Source organism: Cetorhinus maximus, chromosome 12, assembly GCF_964194155.1.
Source record: "Cetorhinus maximus chromosome 12, sCetMax3.hap1.1, whole genome shotgun sequence".
Lineage (NCBI taxonomy): Eukaryota > Metazoa > Chordata > Chondrichthyes > Lamniformes > Cetorhinidae > Cetorhinus > Cetorhinus maximus.
In genome coordinates this window covers 98,016,151-98,030,244 of record NC_135890.1, presented here as the reverse complement: position 1 = coordinate 98,030,244, position 14,094 = coordinate 98,016,151, and the positions used below count along the sequence as shown (strand labels likewise).

At 45.0% G+C, this 14,094-nt stretch overlaps 1 protein-coding gene across 1 annotated transcript in view; it reads right to left on the bottom strand.

The window, feature by feature from the left end:
• Positions 1–14,094, bottom strand: part of cux2b (cut-like homeobox 2b) — a 327,181-nt gene that overhangs the window by 46,734 nt on the left and 266,353 nt on the right. The window contains exon 9 of the mRNA XM_078554213.1: positions 4,916–4,964. Coding sequence (XP_078410339.1) covers positions 4,916–4,964 — 49 coding nt within the window. The remainder of the gene's footprint in view (positions 1–4,915; positions 4,965–14,094) is intronic.

The following is a 14,094-nucleotide window of genomic DNA, read 5'->3' as shown; positions in this document are numbered from 1 at the left end:
TCAAATAAATTTTACATCTAAGAGAAAAATTATGAAACTGGATTATTTCTCCCTCTTCTAACTACTCGCGGCACTGTTGAGATTTAATAAATTAACTCCCAGTAGTACAACCGAGCTGTTCAAAACAGTTAATGATTTTTGAAGACTGCCAGTAAAAGCTGGACTTCAGTTACTGCTGCCTATGGTGGAAACATTATTATTGAGAATTATTTTTGAAAACAAAGCAATGTTACTGTTATGAACTGACCAACTAGCGAAATGATCTAATTGTGATTGAAACCCAGCCCCAACCATGTTGACTCAATGATTAAATGCATCACGTACTGTAACGAGGAGTCATACACACAGGGAAGGTCTCAGCTCCACTGGCCTGTCAGTGCTGAGTTAGCCGACATGGCCAAATGCTGGTGGGGCTGGTGACACAATTAGTCTTTGGGGGAAACAAAGGGGAGAAAAACACAAAATTGCGTCCCTGCTTGCTCCCTAACACCACCCGGTGAACCCTGCTGGAAAGTGCTGCACTGAGGGTTTTAGAAAGAGGAAATGATCAGACTCTGCTACAATAACCTCCACATCAGTAGGGTTGCCAATGCTCCAGGTACGTGCTGGAGCCTCCCAGGAACTGAAGATGACCTCCAAGGTTGGAACGCAGTTTGGTAGGCCTTATTAAGTCATTTGTAGTCTTAGATAGTTCAACAGTAAGTATTTATTAACTACTGGAAACTATACACATAGGTACAGCAGTAAAGGTCCAAGCTAGGTGTTGTGTCCATGCTTGCTTCTACACACAGCTCTGTCCAAGACTACACTGACCCCTAGGTGCAAGTCAAGTCATGTGTTCTCTTACATCACTGTGTGGGCGGTACTATACTCAGTCCCACAATAACCCTTTATATGCCAGACACTTCCCCCCAAGCCTTTATCCAACCTATTTACAAGTTATCCCCGTTTGCCCACATATTTACATGACTACTACTACCACATCTCCTCCCTCCAAGTCTCTGAGCTCCTAGGTCCAGGTGGTCTGGAGGCCATATAACCCTTACACAGCTTGTTTTCACTATTGTTGGAGAAGTGCTAGGCTCTGGCATTGCCGGTAAACTTTGTTGAATCGGAGGTTGTTCTGGCATCTGGGTGTCTTTTCATCCTCTTTTTCCCTTCTTTGGTATTGAGTCGCTCTTTATCGATTCCCCAATTTCAGTGATGGATGGTGGTCAGTTTATCCCACTCTTTACGGGCCGATGAACTCTGGGTCCAGCTCTGTCGTGTTTTTTTTCTCTCCTTCCTTTGTGCTGTTCATCATGACACATGCTGGGATAGAAGATGGCTCTTCCTGTTGTAAGGGTGTGACATGATAGTAAGCTCACCTCTGCGTTTGGCTGTGTGGTGTGCTGTCATCAATGGATGGTTGCTACTCAGTTCCTGCATCGTTTGTGGCTCTGTCATGGGGATTGCAGCATCTGCTCTATGCTCGAAGGATTTATCTCTCCAACTAGTGTTGGAGCTGAGGGTTGAGTCTCTTTTCATTGCTGGTTCCTCTCTTGACTGTTATCTACCCGAGCTGTCATGGTAACCATCCGAGTGGTTGGCTGGTCCGATCAATGAGGGCCTTCTGGCACCTGTAATGAAAGTGGGCAAACCTGCTTTGCAAAGAGAGAAGACAATTCTAAGCTGAAGTCCCAGGTCGAGAGAATCTTTCTTGTTGAAGCTCTCAGGAACTTGCAGTTCTGTATAATTTAAGGCAGTGGTTATTTTGACATCATCTGTCATTTTGAGGAGATTCTGGGCTAGACAGGCATCTCTGCGCGAGAGAGAAAAAGACTGGTTACGGACGGTGTAGGTCAGCTTGAAGATTTGTTTGCCACCATACCGTAATGGCTCCAGAACCATGTCTATGACCCAAAGTCAGATTCCTCTGGGCCCATAAAGTGCTGTGCCTGTTGTTCATATCCAGAGGTCTCTCATGTTCCTATGCCCAATAGGACCATAACACTGGCTCCTGTGTCCAATTTAGAGTTTGTGAGATGGCCATTAATTGAAGTGTCTGCAATCCAATATGAGAATCCAGGATCTTTGACCTCACACAAGAAGCATGGCTGTGCGCAATTTTGGTGCACAGTCTCGACCTAGCAAATCCTCTGGGGATCTTCTACTCATTTTGGCTTTGCACAGCTTCCCCAAGTATCCGACTCGGTTACAATGAAAGCATTGGGTTGAAGCTGCCAGACATTGATTACACCTGTGGGGGTGCTTATGTTGGCATGGTCGCTCTACTGGTCGGTTAGGGTCTTGCTTCCCTGGGCTTGGAGTGTCCCTGTTTCTGTGCTGTTTCACTAACTAGACAGTGAGGTTTACGGTGTACCACAGATTGCTTTCTCCCCTTAATAGGGATCTGTGTTGCAAACGGATTTCAGATTGCCTGACAACCTGGATGGCTCCCCTCAAGGGTTAGATCTCCCTTTGCTTGAAGCACATTTGAGAATGCAATGTCCGCCACTCCTTTGACTATTCTATCCCTGCTTAGCTCAGATTACAGGTCACTGTAATTGCAGCCTTCAGCCATTCTGTACAGCTCAGTAATGAAGGAGTCAACAGGTTTTCCTGGCTGCTGGACACATTTATTAAATTTAGCCCTTTCGGGGATTTTGTTACTTCTGAGGTTAAAGTAAGCAATGAATGATCTTAAAGCTTCATCAAATTTTGCGGATGATTCATTGATTCCTTGTCTAGCTATCATTGGCTATTGGGCCTACCAAATAAAGCAGTGTTAACTTGTTCAGCTTCTGCCTTTTTATCCAGGCCTGAGGCAATCATGTATTTACTCTTTTTCCAACGTCTCCAATTTTTTCATTGACCTGGGCCTCGGTTAAATCCAAATTGATCTGGAAGAGTGGATTTCTGATCCATGGTTAAAATTTTTAAATTGTAGGTTCGGCTTTAAGAGGTTTCCGAAAATCCAAGGATGGTGCTGACGAACGCTTCGGCACAAAGCGTCTGCTGGTTTTGGTGGGATCCCACAGTAAACGGTGTTCACGACCTCAGCACTTACATTTTCTCAACAATGGCTGCCTGATCGACTGGAGTCTTCCCAGCTTTAGCGCAATGTTCTTAGGTCTTGGAACTTTCGAATCCTGGATTCTGCTGGGTTTTTAAAGCTGCTGACTCAGTCTGGATTAATTTTTAAGTAATTATTATTTATTTCTTTGTTCAGATCGGGCTCGGCCGCCGTGTGTTCAGGGGTCGGCACGGGAACCGGTTTCCTTGGGCTGCGGTTCAAATGGCAACTTTGGGCCACTGCAGTATTTTGCTTTTTCAGCACTTGTGTTGTCCAGGAATTTTACATTTTTATCTCACCTGCTAACGCTGCACACTCGGTTTTGAAGCTGGACTTCCACAGGGTTCAGTGGAGTCTTCTGCTGCAGTGAGGAATTTAATTTCTGCCTTCAGCTTCCAAGCCTTTCTTTGGAGCGTTTCTCAGGCGATTTCCTTCCGCGCCTTCACTTCTTGAGCTTTTCTTCTGGTCAGGATGCTGCTTTGAGAATTTCTTCAGTTTTCCAGGACTTTAATTTTCTTCTGCAGTCCCTGCGAGGTTTTGAGTTGTTCCAGCCTCTGCCACCATGTTATAAGGTGGTGGGCATAGTTCGGTAGGTCTTATTAAGGTATTTGTAGTCTTAGGTAGATCAACAGCAAGTATTTATTAACTACGAGAAACTATACACATAGGTACAGTAAAGGTCCAAGCTATGTGCTGTCTCCATGCTTGCTTCTACACACAGCTCTGTCCAACACTATACTGATCCCTAGGTGCGGCTCATGTGTTCTCTTACATCAATGTGTGGGTGGTAGTGTACTCAGTCCCACGTTAACCCTTTATGTGCTAGACCCTTATACTACACAGGGTACTGCTAAGAGCAAGCATGGAAAAAATTCATTGAAAAAAATGTTGTGCTTTTTAAATAAGATTTTCTTTAAACACTTTCACTTATTAGTTATTAAAAAAAAGAACGAAAAGGCTATTTGACTCGAGTTGAGAATCATCCCATCAGATAATAAACAATCTGTTCGCTTCTCCATTGATGTAGGAAGGCAGCGCTGGGAGGATGGACATGTTGGTCGGCCTATGGTGGAGACGACAGTGGAGATGGGTGGTCATGTGATGAAATCTCCAGTAATATGACCAGCCAGAGTTGGCAACCTTATACCTCATCGCTTTTTGACACTCGGGCCGTAATTTTCCGGCCACTCGTGCCGGCCGGATCTTCCGGTCCCGCCGAAGCGAATGGAGGTTTCGATGGCTCCTGTTGTGGAGGGTGCTGGAAAATTCCAGCCTTGCTGTCTAAACTCACATGTGGAGATGAAACACTAGAGGGTTGCTGGCACCCACGGAGCTACCCTCCAGTGGTTCGCCGCTTTCGGGAGTTGAGCGAGAGAAGGGTGGTGGATGGATTGCGATTATGAGCAGCAGGGATTTGTTTCTCAGCCACCAGATGCACCAGCGTGGAGTTCTATTCTACTGCTCTTTATGGGCTGAAGGCTCAAGGATCTGCTCAGATTTTCAGTATAAGATGGTCGTGATTTCATTTAAAAAAAACTAAATTTAATTTCACACCAAGCTAATTGCGGCAGAGGAATTTTCTCACTAATTTCATTAGGCCAGTTTCCAATGTGTATAGAAATATTGCAGCTCTTCGAGAAGCTGTGCAGCAACACACATACTCTAATATTTACTTCACCGCTTAGTGACTATAAACACATACAAAACGAATACATACAGCTGCATTCTACATACATTCAGAGGTTTATGTTTTTTTTTTAAATCAATCAATCAATAAATTATGTCCCTTGCAAGAGCACAAGAGAGTCAGGTCTCATACATGCTTGGCACTTCTGTAACTCAAAGCAGTTTCTCTCTTACCTGATTAGCCTTCTCTAAGTTGGTCATGATCATTCCCAATTCGTCTGTCCTAAAATAGATGCAAAACATCAGTGTGACAGGAAATAAAATAGCCCACAATCATATCAACAGGCTGAAAATAGCAGTTCACTATCGACTCCCACAGTTCATACAACACCTTTGATGTTGCACTTCATAATGGTCCTAGCCATGCAAATCCATCTCTTGCAGCTGGTTTATGTACCTGAAGCATTTTTAAGCAGTTGTATTATAAAAGACTGTTTTAGTTTCTAGGGATCAAATCTTATATAGTTAAGTCAATTTGCATGGTGTTGAACATTTTATGAAGACTGCAAGTCAAAACAGTAATGCACTATGCACCATTGGGAATTTCAATTGTATCAATGATATGCCCCAAAGCACCTCATATCATATTACCCGTGTTTTAGCAGAGCTGTATTCATAACAAAGAAAAACACTGGCTTAATTTGTATTCTGACTTAGATGACACTCTATCCAAATGCTAATTGAGGCTGTACACAATAAGGTGACCAGCCATGTGTGACACTGCATGTACCACACATCATAACCAGAAAAAAAATTAAAGCACCTATATTTAAATTTGTCACGGCTATTCATCTCTGAAATGTGTACAGAAAATGCACCAATATGCCTTACATTACGCCCAACAAAGATATCACACAAGTGGTGTCAGCAGTTAGCAAATCGGCTCCAAGACCAATTTTCCTCTCCTTATTTACTAAAATTCAGGTAGAATTAGGGAGGAAAATCTGCTCCTTTATCTCTAAACTCTTGTCAAATTTGATTCCTAAATGAGGTTTTCCAAAGGGACTGATTTCCACAGCCCCGGGCAAAGGGTTATTACATTGACCAGCAATGTGAACTCAAGAGAACAGGGCCCGGCTGAGTATCTCTAAAAGGGGTCAGCCATCAATTTAAATAAAAAGAAAAATTATCCAATATCCCTTCTGTGTTTGTGCCCCTCCCCTGCTCCTTGTGTTTGTTGCAATCGAACAGTCCCAGCAACCGGAATAGAAAAAGGTGCCCCCCCAGCTGTCACATATCTTCAGTATTTTGTTGCTTAATTTTAAAAAAAATCTAACTTTTAAAAACAAAAATAGCTGGAAATCTGAAACAAAAACAGGAAACACTGGAAACACCCACCAGGTCAGTCAGTATCAGTGAAGTGAGCGGACAAGTTAAAGTTTGAGGTGTAGATATTTCACCAGAAGCCAGTCTTTATTAAAGGATGACATCTAACAGCTCTTTCAGTAGCTGCTACCTGACCTGACCATGTGTTTCCGACATTTCTGTTTTTGTTTCAAATTTTTAAAATCTTTGTTTAACTCCAGGTTGCTGTTTCTTCATTGAATTTCTCTCATAAAGGGACCGGTTTCTGTTTTAAAAGTAAATAGGCCAGTTACACATTTTACATCAGTCCGACAGGATTCGGCCTCACACCTGATACATCTTTCAGTGCACTTTACTCACCCATTTTCAGCTGTCATAAAGACAGGCTCCATGTTTAAATGACCTCTTAAAGGTAAAGCCATATTTAAAGCTTCCTTTTATTGCGAATTGCTTTTTGTGAATTTTTTAAAGAAAGATATTTTCTTTTTAGTGTTTTCGATTTATTTTGATTTTTAATCATTTTTTCTTTTTAGCTCAGTGGTACTTTTTAAAAAAAATCCCCAGGAACCATGTTGCAATTTTAAACGTGTCCAGCGGAACAGGGAAATGGTGAAAGGGTTGGTATGAGAAAGGAGCTATTACAATGCAAATATTCACTCCACTTTAGGGGGTTGTTTTGAAAGCATCCTAATTGCATTATTTCACAGCTGAAGTGGTAAAAGATGAAAGAAGACACCATAGGGAGATCAGTAGGTACATGAGCCAACCTGGCGACAGCCATTATTATGGCACCAACCATCTCTGTTGGCCATGGCACACCTTCCTAACAATGATTGAGAGCAACTGACCCACTTGCCAAGTCAGCATCAAACTAGTTACACAGCTATGCCGTCAGTCGCAAGGACACCTATAGCCAACTTCCAGAAGAAAGGCAGCAAAGCTGGCAGGCAAAGTCATCGCCACCTGGAACTTTTGTATTCCACTTCCTTCCAGATGGCCATACTTAACTTGGTGGAGAGCAAGTTCCCTCTCACAGGTTTGCAGAGCAGGACAGAGGTGAAAGTATCAAGGCCCCAGCCAACTGTTGGCCTCAGACAAGCAGTGTGAGGGCCTGATAAAGAGTTTCAGTGTTATGACTTAAAAATGGAGGTGGTCTTCTTCCAGCCAGTGTGGCGCTTTCTCACATAAGCATCAGCATGGAGTTCGGCCCCGGAGTGTGTGTGGTAGACTGAATAGATAGGGGCTTTCAAGGAGTCACTAGCCTCCTGCAGTCTGCTCTCCCGCCGATCATAAAGTTGTAGCTACAGAAAAGACGGCCATTTGGCCCATCAAGTCCTCGTCAGCTCTCTGTAGAGCAATCCAGTCAGTCCCATTCCCCCCCTCTGTCCCTGTAGTTCTGCAAATTTATATCCCTTGTGCCCATCCAATTTCCTTTTGGAATCATTAATTGTCTCTGCTTCCACCCCCCTGGTAGGCAGTGAGTTCCAGGTCACTATCACTTGCTATGTAAAAAGTTCTTTCTCACATTCCCCCTGCATCTCCTGCCCAATGCATTAAGTCTGTGTCCCCTAATCCTTGTACCATCAGCTAATGGGAACAGTATTTTCTCTGTCTTACTTATCTAAATCTGTCATAATCTTGTGCGCCTCCATCAAACCTCCCCTCAATTTCCTTTTCTCCAAGGAGAACCACTGCAGCTTCTCCAACCTAATCTTGTAGCTAAAGTCCTTCCAACAAATCTCATCTGTACCCTCTCAAGGGCCCTTACAGAACCATACCTAATGCTCTACCTGTAGCCTAGCTTTATCTAGGTTCAGTATAACATCCCTGCTTTTGTACTCAATACTTCTATCGAAGAAGCCTCAGGACCCCTTTCTGCTCATTACTTTCTCAACATATTCTGCCATCTTCAAGATAAAAGCAAAAAACTGCGGATGCTGGAAATCCAAAACAAAAACAAAAATAAAAATACCTGGAAAAACTCAGCAGGTCTGACAGCATCTGTGGAGAGGAACACAGTTAACGTTTCGAGTCCGTATGACTCTTCAAAATCTATATAAATTATTGGAAAAAGGGGGGATCGGAAAGGGGGTGGGGATGGAGGAGAGAGTTCATGATCTAAAATTGCTGAACTCAATATTCAGACCAGAAGGCTGTAAAGTGCCTAGTCGGAAGATGAGGTGCTGTTCCTCCAGTTTGCGTTGAGCTTCACTGGAACATTACAGCAGGCCAAGGACGGACATGTGGGAATGAGAGCAGGGTGGAGTGTTGAAATGGCAAGCGACAGGGAGGTCTGGGTCAAGCTTGCGGACAGACTGAAGGTGTTCCACAAAGCGGTCACCCAGTCTGCATTTGGTCTCTCCAATGTAGAGGAAACCGCATTGGGAGCAGCGAATGCAGTAGACTAAATTGAGGGAAGTGCAAGTGAAATGCTGCTTCACTTGAAAGGAGTGTTTGGGCCCTTAGACGGTGAGGAGGGGGAAGTAAAGGGGCAGGTGTTGCATCTTGGCCTGTTGCATTGTTCCAGTGAAGCTCAACACAAACTGGAGGAACAGCACCTCATCTTCCGACTAGGCACTTTACAGCCTTCTGGTCTGAATATTGAGTTCAGCAATTTTAGATCATGAACTCTCTCCTCCATCCCCACCCCCTTTCCGATCCCCCTTTTTTCCAATAATTTATATAGATTTTGAAGAGTCATACGGACTCGAAACGTTAACTGTGCTCCTCTCCACAGATGCTGTCAGACCTGCTGAGTTTTTCCAGGTATTTTTATTTATAAGGGAGGTGCCATGGGAGGGGGTTGAGGTGTAGGAGGTGATGGAGGAGTGGACCAGGGTGTCCCGGAGGGAATGATCCCTGCGAAATTCCATCTTCAAGGTTCTGTGCACATGGACTCCAAGATCCCTCTATCCCTGCACACTCTTTGGAACTGTGCCATTAACTCGATATTGCCTCTCTTCATCCTTTCTGCCAAAATACTTCAGAGGAAGTGAAAAGCCCAAGTCCCACAGGAGTGGCAGAAAAGTGCAGTTGAGGCCATAATCAGATGAGCCACAATCTTATCGAACGGTGGAGCAGGTTTGAGCGGCCAAATGGCCTTCTCCTGCTTCTAATTCTAGTGTCCTTGTGACACTGGCATTATGGCAACAGCATGTATTGTCCTCTCTCAGGATGTCATGGCATCTGTTTTTTGGCCACCCAGTTAACCCATACCCACCATGGTGGCAATAGCCAAGGAGCAGCAGTCTACAGCTGGGCATTCACAGGCTTCAGCACCCAAATTACTGGCCACAAGCAGCCTCATACCAGCATTGGTCTTAGCAGCGGTGGGATTAGGAAACCTTATTTTTATAAGCATAGAACTATAGAAATGTATAGCAATTTACAGCATTGTGCTCGCACTGGCTGACAAGGACCCATCCAGTCTAATCCCACTTTCCAGTTCTTGCTCTGCAGCCTTGTAGGTAATAGCACTTCAAAGACTTTAGTACTTTCTTAATATTATGAGAGTTTCTGCCTCTAGGCATAACGGGCAAAATGAATAGAAGGCAATTATTATGTTCGCCATTAAATTAATCACCTTTATCACATTTGGCACTTTCCCCCTCGGTGGGCTTCATTGCAGCTTCACCCTAATCAGTATGTCAGTCGCAGAGAAATTGGCTGATTGATCTGAATGCTCTTTAATGTAGGTTAAGGGAGTGGTAAAGGATGTATCAAGAGCTGTTAATGCCGGCAGACTCTGTGTCAATCCTGAGGGCAGGGGAGTGAGCAGGTTAGCAGATTTGCTGGGCATCGGGCAATTAACATATTTCTCACATCTCTTGCTGCAAGGCATTTCCCTTTTCTCTGGTGTTCCCCTGCTGATGGGGGCTGCCACTGCTGCTGTGCTTCCTCCAAACGCAGAACAGATGCAGCAACCAGAACCTAGGAGACCTTGTGGGACATTTTGTAGAGAGCTCCCAGATCTGGTCAGACAGCTGAACCTTTGCTTCAGCATCCTTATGGTGCATTCAATAACGAAGCTGGTGGTCCCCAGACTGAGTCGCTCAGCTGTAATGGGGAAGGGCATATTGATCCACGAGAGAAGGCTATGTTGCTCAGTGGTCATCTTGCCACATTCCTAAAGGATGTGAATATTAAGAGACTGACAGACTGTCAAAGGATAAATGTGTGGTGACAGCCATCCAGGTACCTTGCAGTAACCCTCATCATCCTGCTCCTGTCATCAGACACTACCTAGGCATTAATGGAGTAGTGAAAGTTTCTATTGGCGAAGGCTGCTGGCTGGTGCCCTGTTAGCAACACGTGCGCAGCAATGACACCCTGAACGTGAGGGGAGCCTGCAGATCCTGTTGCAAGAGGATGCAGAAGACTGGAACAGTGCGGCCTCCTGATGGGCTGCTCTAAATAGATCCAAAAGATTGAGCTCCCATGAGCAGAACCACCCTCATCACCTCACCGACGATAGGCACACGTGCTGCTGATTACAGATGCCTTTGCCGCTTCTCTTCCTCCGCCCAAATGAAACCTATTAATAGCAGCTAAAATAAAACATACTGAAAGCAATAAGGCAAATAAAGTGAGAAAGAAGCAATGAGGAAGCTAGAAACTGTGCTGCTAATCCAAATAGCACAACAGTCGTGTGATCTAATTACCTACAGGTCAGTGCACATTTAAAAACAGCCTCACTGCTTTGGAGGGACCAAACTCAACAGATTTTACTGGTAGGTCTTCCATGATTTGCAGTTAGAATAGTGTAGGAGTCTAGTTACGTTACAGGACTCTGGTTTACATGTAGTCATGAAGCTGAGTTGGTTGGGCTACTCTGTAAACTGCAGTAACAAAGGCAGAAGCTGGGAGCTCTACGCTACCAGCAGCTACCAGTTTCATGGCATCTGCCACAATAGACTCACCTTGGCAGTGCAACTCTGGGATGCTAGCCTCTCCTACAACTGTTCCTAGCTTTGCTGACAATGCAGACAGTACTGAGCCTGCCCACCACCTCTTGCCAGACATACTGCTCTGCGCTGAGGAAAGCTTTCTGGTTTTTGTCGAGGTTCATCCCGAGCAGCTCCATGGCGCAGGACTCTGTGCTCTATGGCCTGTTCCCAGGGGGACACACTGAGACAAACATCAACTGCAGCTGGAGGATCATCAACTCGGTGAAAGATGCTTTTTGGTCTGCCCGAAATTGTTGGTCTTGCAGTGCAGAGAGTTGCCCCCAACCAAATACTGCAGACTGGCATATTCCAAGGTCCAGGACTACGTGCTGAGGGACGTACTAAAGCTTGGGGCAGCCGCCACACAGGCGCAATGGGGAAAGGTCGCTGTCTAAGACCTTTCAGCCATAGTGCACCAAGGGGTTGGGAATTGTATTGACCCCCCTCGGGCTGTATGACTCACATTGAATGTATGTAGTGAATACTACATGTATCACAACTGTACTGAAACACCTCTGGGTGCAACATGATCTATGTAGAAAACTTCAATATTATTGCACTCTCTGTGATGGCCATTTAAAAAAAATTCTTTCATGGGATGCTGGCAAGGTCAGCGTTTGTTGTCCCTCCCTAATTGCCCTTGAACTGACCTTGCTCGGTCATTTCAGAGTCAACCACATTGCTGTGGGTCTGGAGTCACATGGAGGCCAGACCAGGTAAGGGTGGCAGATTTCCTTCCCTAAAGGACATTAGTGAACCAGATGGTAGTTTCATGGTCACTATCACTTTATATTCCAGACTCACTCACAGCTGCTGTGGAGGGATTAGAACCTATATCCCCATAGCATTAGCCTGGGTCTCTGGTTTACTAATCCAACGACATTACCACTATGCCACCCTTTTCCTCTCAGGTATTTTATGAATAAGTATATTTTTTGCAAAAAAAAATGCTGCTCTGTGCTGAGGGTGAGCAGGGCTCTCGGACATGGCAACTCTCCTCTCGCTCACCTCACGCAGCAGCGCCTCCACTCTGCCAGCTGTGGAACTGGTTGTCCAGCTGCTGCACTTGCCCACACGGCGGGGCAGAACGTCCGTGGAGTGGCAACCACTGTTGGGTTGGCTCTCTGCTCACTTTTACTTGCCTTAGCTGGGGGCTGCGCGTTTCTCACCCAGACCTCCCCCCCGTCCCAGGACAGGTGGGAACTGCAGCTAACGCCGGGGAAATGAGGCCACGCCCCATTTTTATGGCACGAGCCGCTGTAATGCGGCTAAATTTAAAGGTCCCAGTCACTTTGAGAATCCAGGGGAAAGGTGAATGTTTAAGGTGCAGGTGCAAGGGGACGCGTGAGGGGTTAGGGTGGTCGGGGTGGGGGGGCAGAGGGGGAGTGGAGGGGTTGGGGTCGGGTGGTCAGAGGAGGGGATTGGGAGGAGAGGGGGTTGTCAGGTGGGAGGGTAGTCGGTGGGGTGGTGAGGTTTGGGGGTGGTTGAGGGCTGCAGTGGGGTATTGGGGGGAGGGGTGGGTGGGGGGGTGGGGAAATGGTCAGCAGTATAATTACCCAGGAGTTAGAAGTGATTTTTCCTGGGTAACTATTCTGCTAAGGGGGTTGGAACCATCTGAAGTCTCAGTTTTAAATTGGAGTATCGGACGGTTCCCGGTGCAGGGTTACTCTTGGGAAGTTTGAACTTCCTGTGGAGAGCTTGGAGGGGGGCATCTTCTGGGGTACCTCTCTGATACAACCCTCCCAGAATCGGACGTTCTGGGCCAGTGTGTCTCCTGCCTCCACATTAATTTTGGATGCCACTGGCTTTGATGGAAACTGCCCCTACCCTCCCTCGCTTCCCATACAGCTGTGGTAAAAGCTGAAAAATCATTAATAACAGAGAGCCTGTTATCCCCCCCCGTGAATTTATATCCTTGAAATTTCCCCCATTTTTCTCCTCTTAAAAGCTTCTGACCTGAAATTCCCACTTGCTTTGAAAAGCTTTGGACCAGGAACTCAGCATGAATGTCTAACTAGGCCTGAACCTGGAGATTAAATGGGTAGGGACAAACCCTTCTCATCTGTTCTGTGCAGGGCTGATGGGGGAATCTGATTTAAGTCTATCGGAGATGAGAAGAGAAAGCTATCGCTCGCTTCTGGTCATTTTTTTAAAAAAACAGTGAAAAATGAAACATTTCAGCTAACATGATAATGATGTCTGCAAACAGGAAACTCCAGTTCTGCATGCATTATTTATAGTCATGCTGCAACTGTTAATTAAAATATTTCATTTTACAGCCCAATTTCACATATTAGCATTCACAGCCCCATTTGTTAATAGATGTTCATTAAGTCTTTCAGCACATCCAGTCACACAGGCATTAGAAAAACAATCTCCATTTCCCAAAGTAATTCAGGAAGTTTGGACAGATCCTTCAGTTTAGTGATCACTAAATGCAGTAGCATCAGAAAATGAATACCTTCTGAAGGTGCAGCCACTTTCATTAGAGTCAGAAATCTGGCAAAGAACAGAAAAATTCTCATCCTAGTATTTAATCCATTCACTTTTCAATGAAGCAGTTTACCCCTGCCAGTTTATACCTCCCTATATAGTTTACACTGTTACCCATTCCAGTCAATTCATTAATATCTTGCAGGAGCCCCCACTCTTTCTGTCTTGCACTGTTCCCATTTCTCTATCCTCATCGCACACCAACATCCTCCCATTAGTGTCACCTAAACCTCCCCCTCTATGCGCCTCTCTCACTATTCCCATCTTCACCTCATACTCGCCTTCCCCTCTTTTTCATCATGTAACACTAGCCCCCCGCCTAGTGCTTATCTCAGTGTTGTTTTTGTTCTTTGGGACATTCCTTTTTAAGACAATTCTTCCAGCACCTGCTTTTTTTTGTCTAACTAATTTCTTATTCATCATTATGCGTCATCCTTTATGCAGGGAGACATCATAAGAGATGCTCTTTGATACAATAAACTGCATATATGCAGGGACAATATTTTTTTTCTTCTTGCTCTGGTTTGTGTGCTAAATACTGTAGCCGCTGAACACAATCCCTGGTCATGCGGAGAGTTGCCATCTACTCAACCAATTGAAATCAATGGT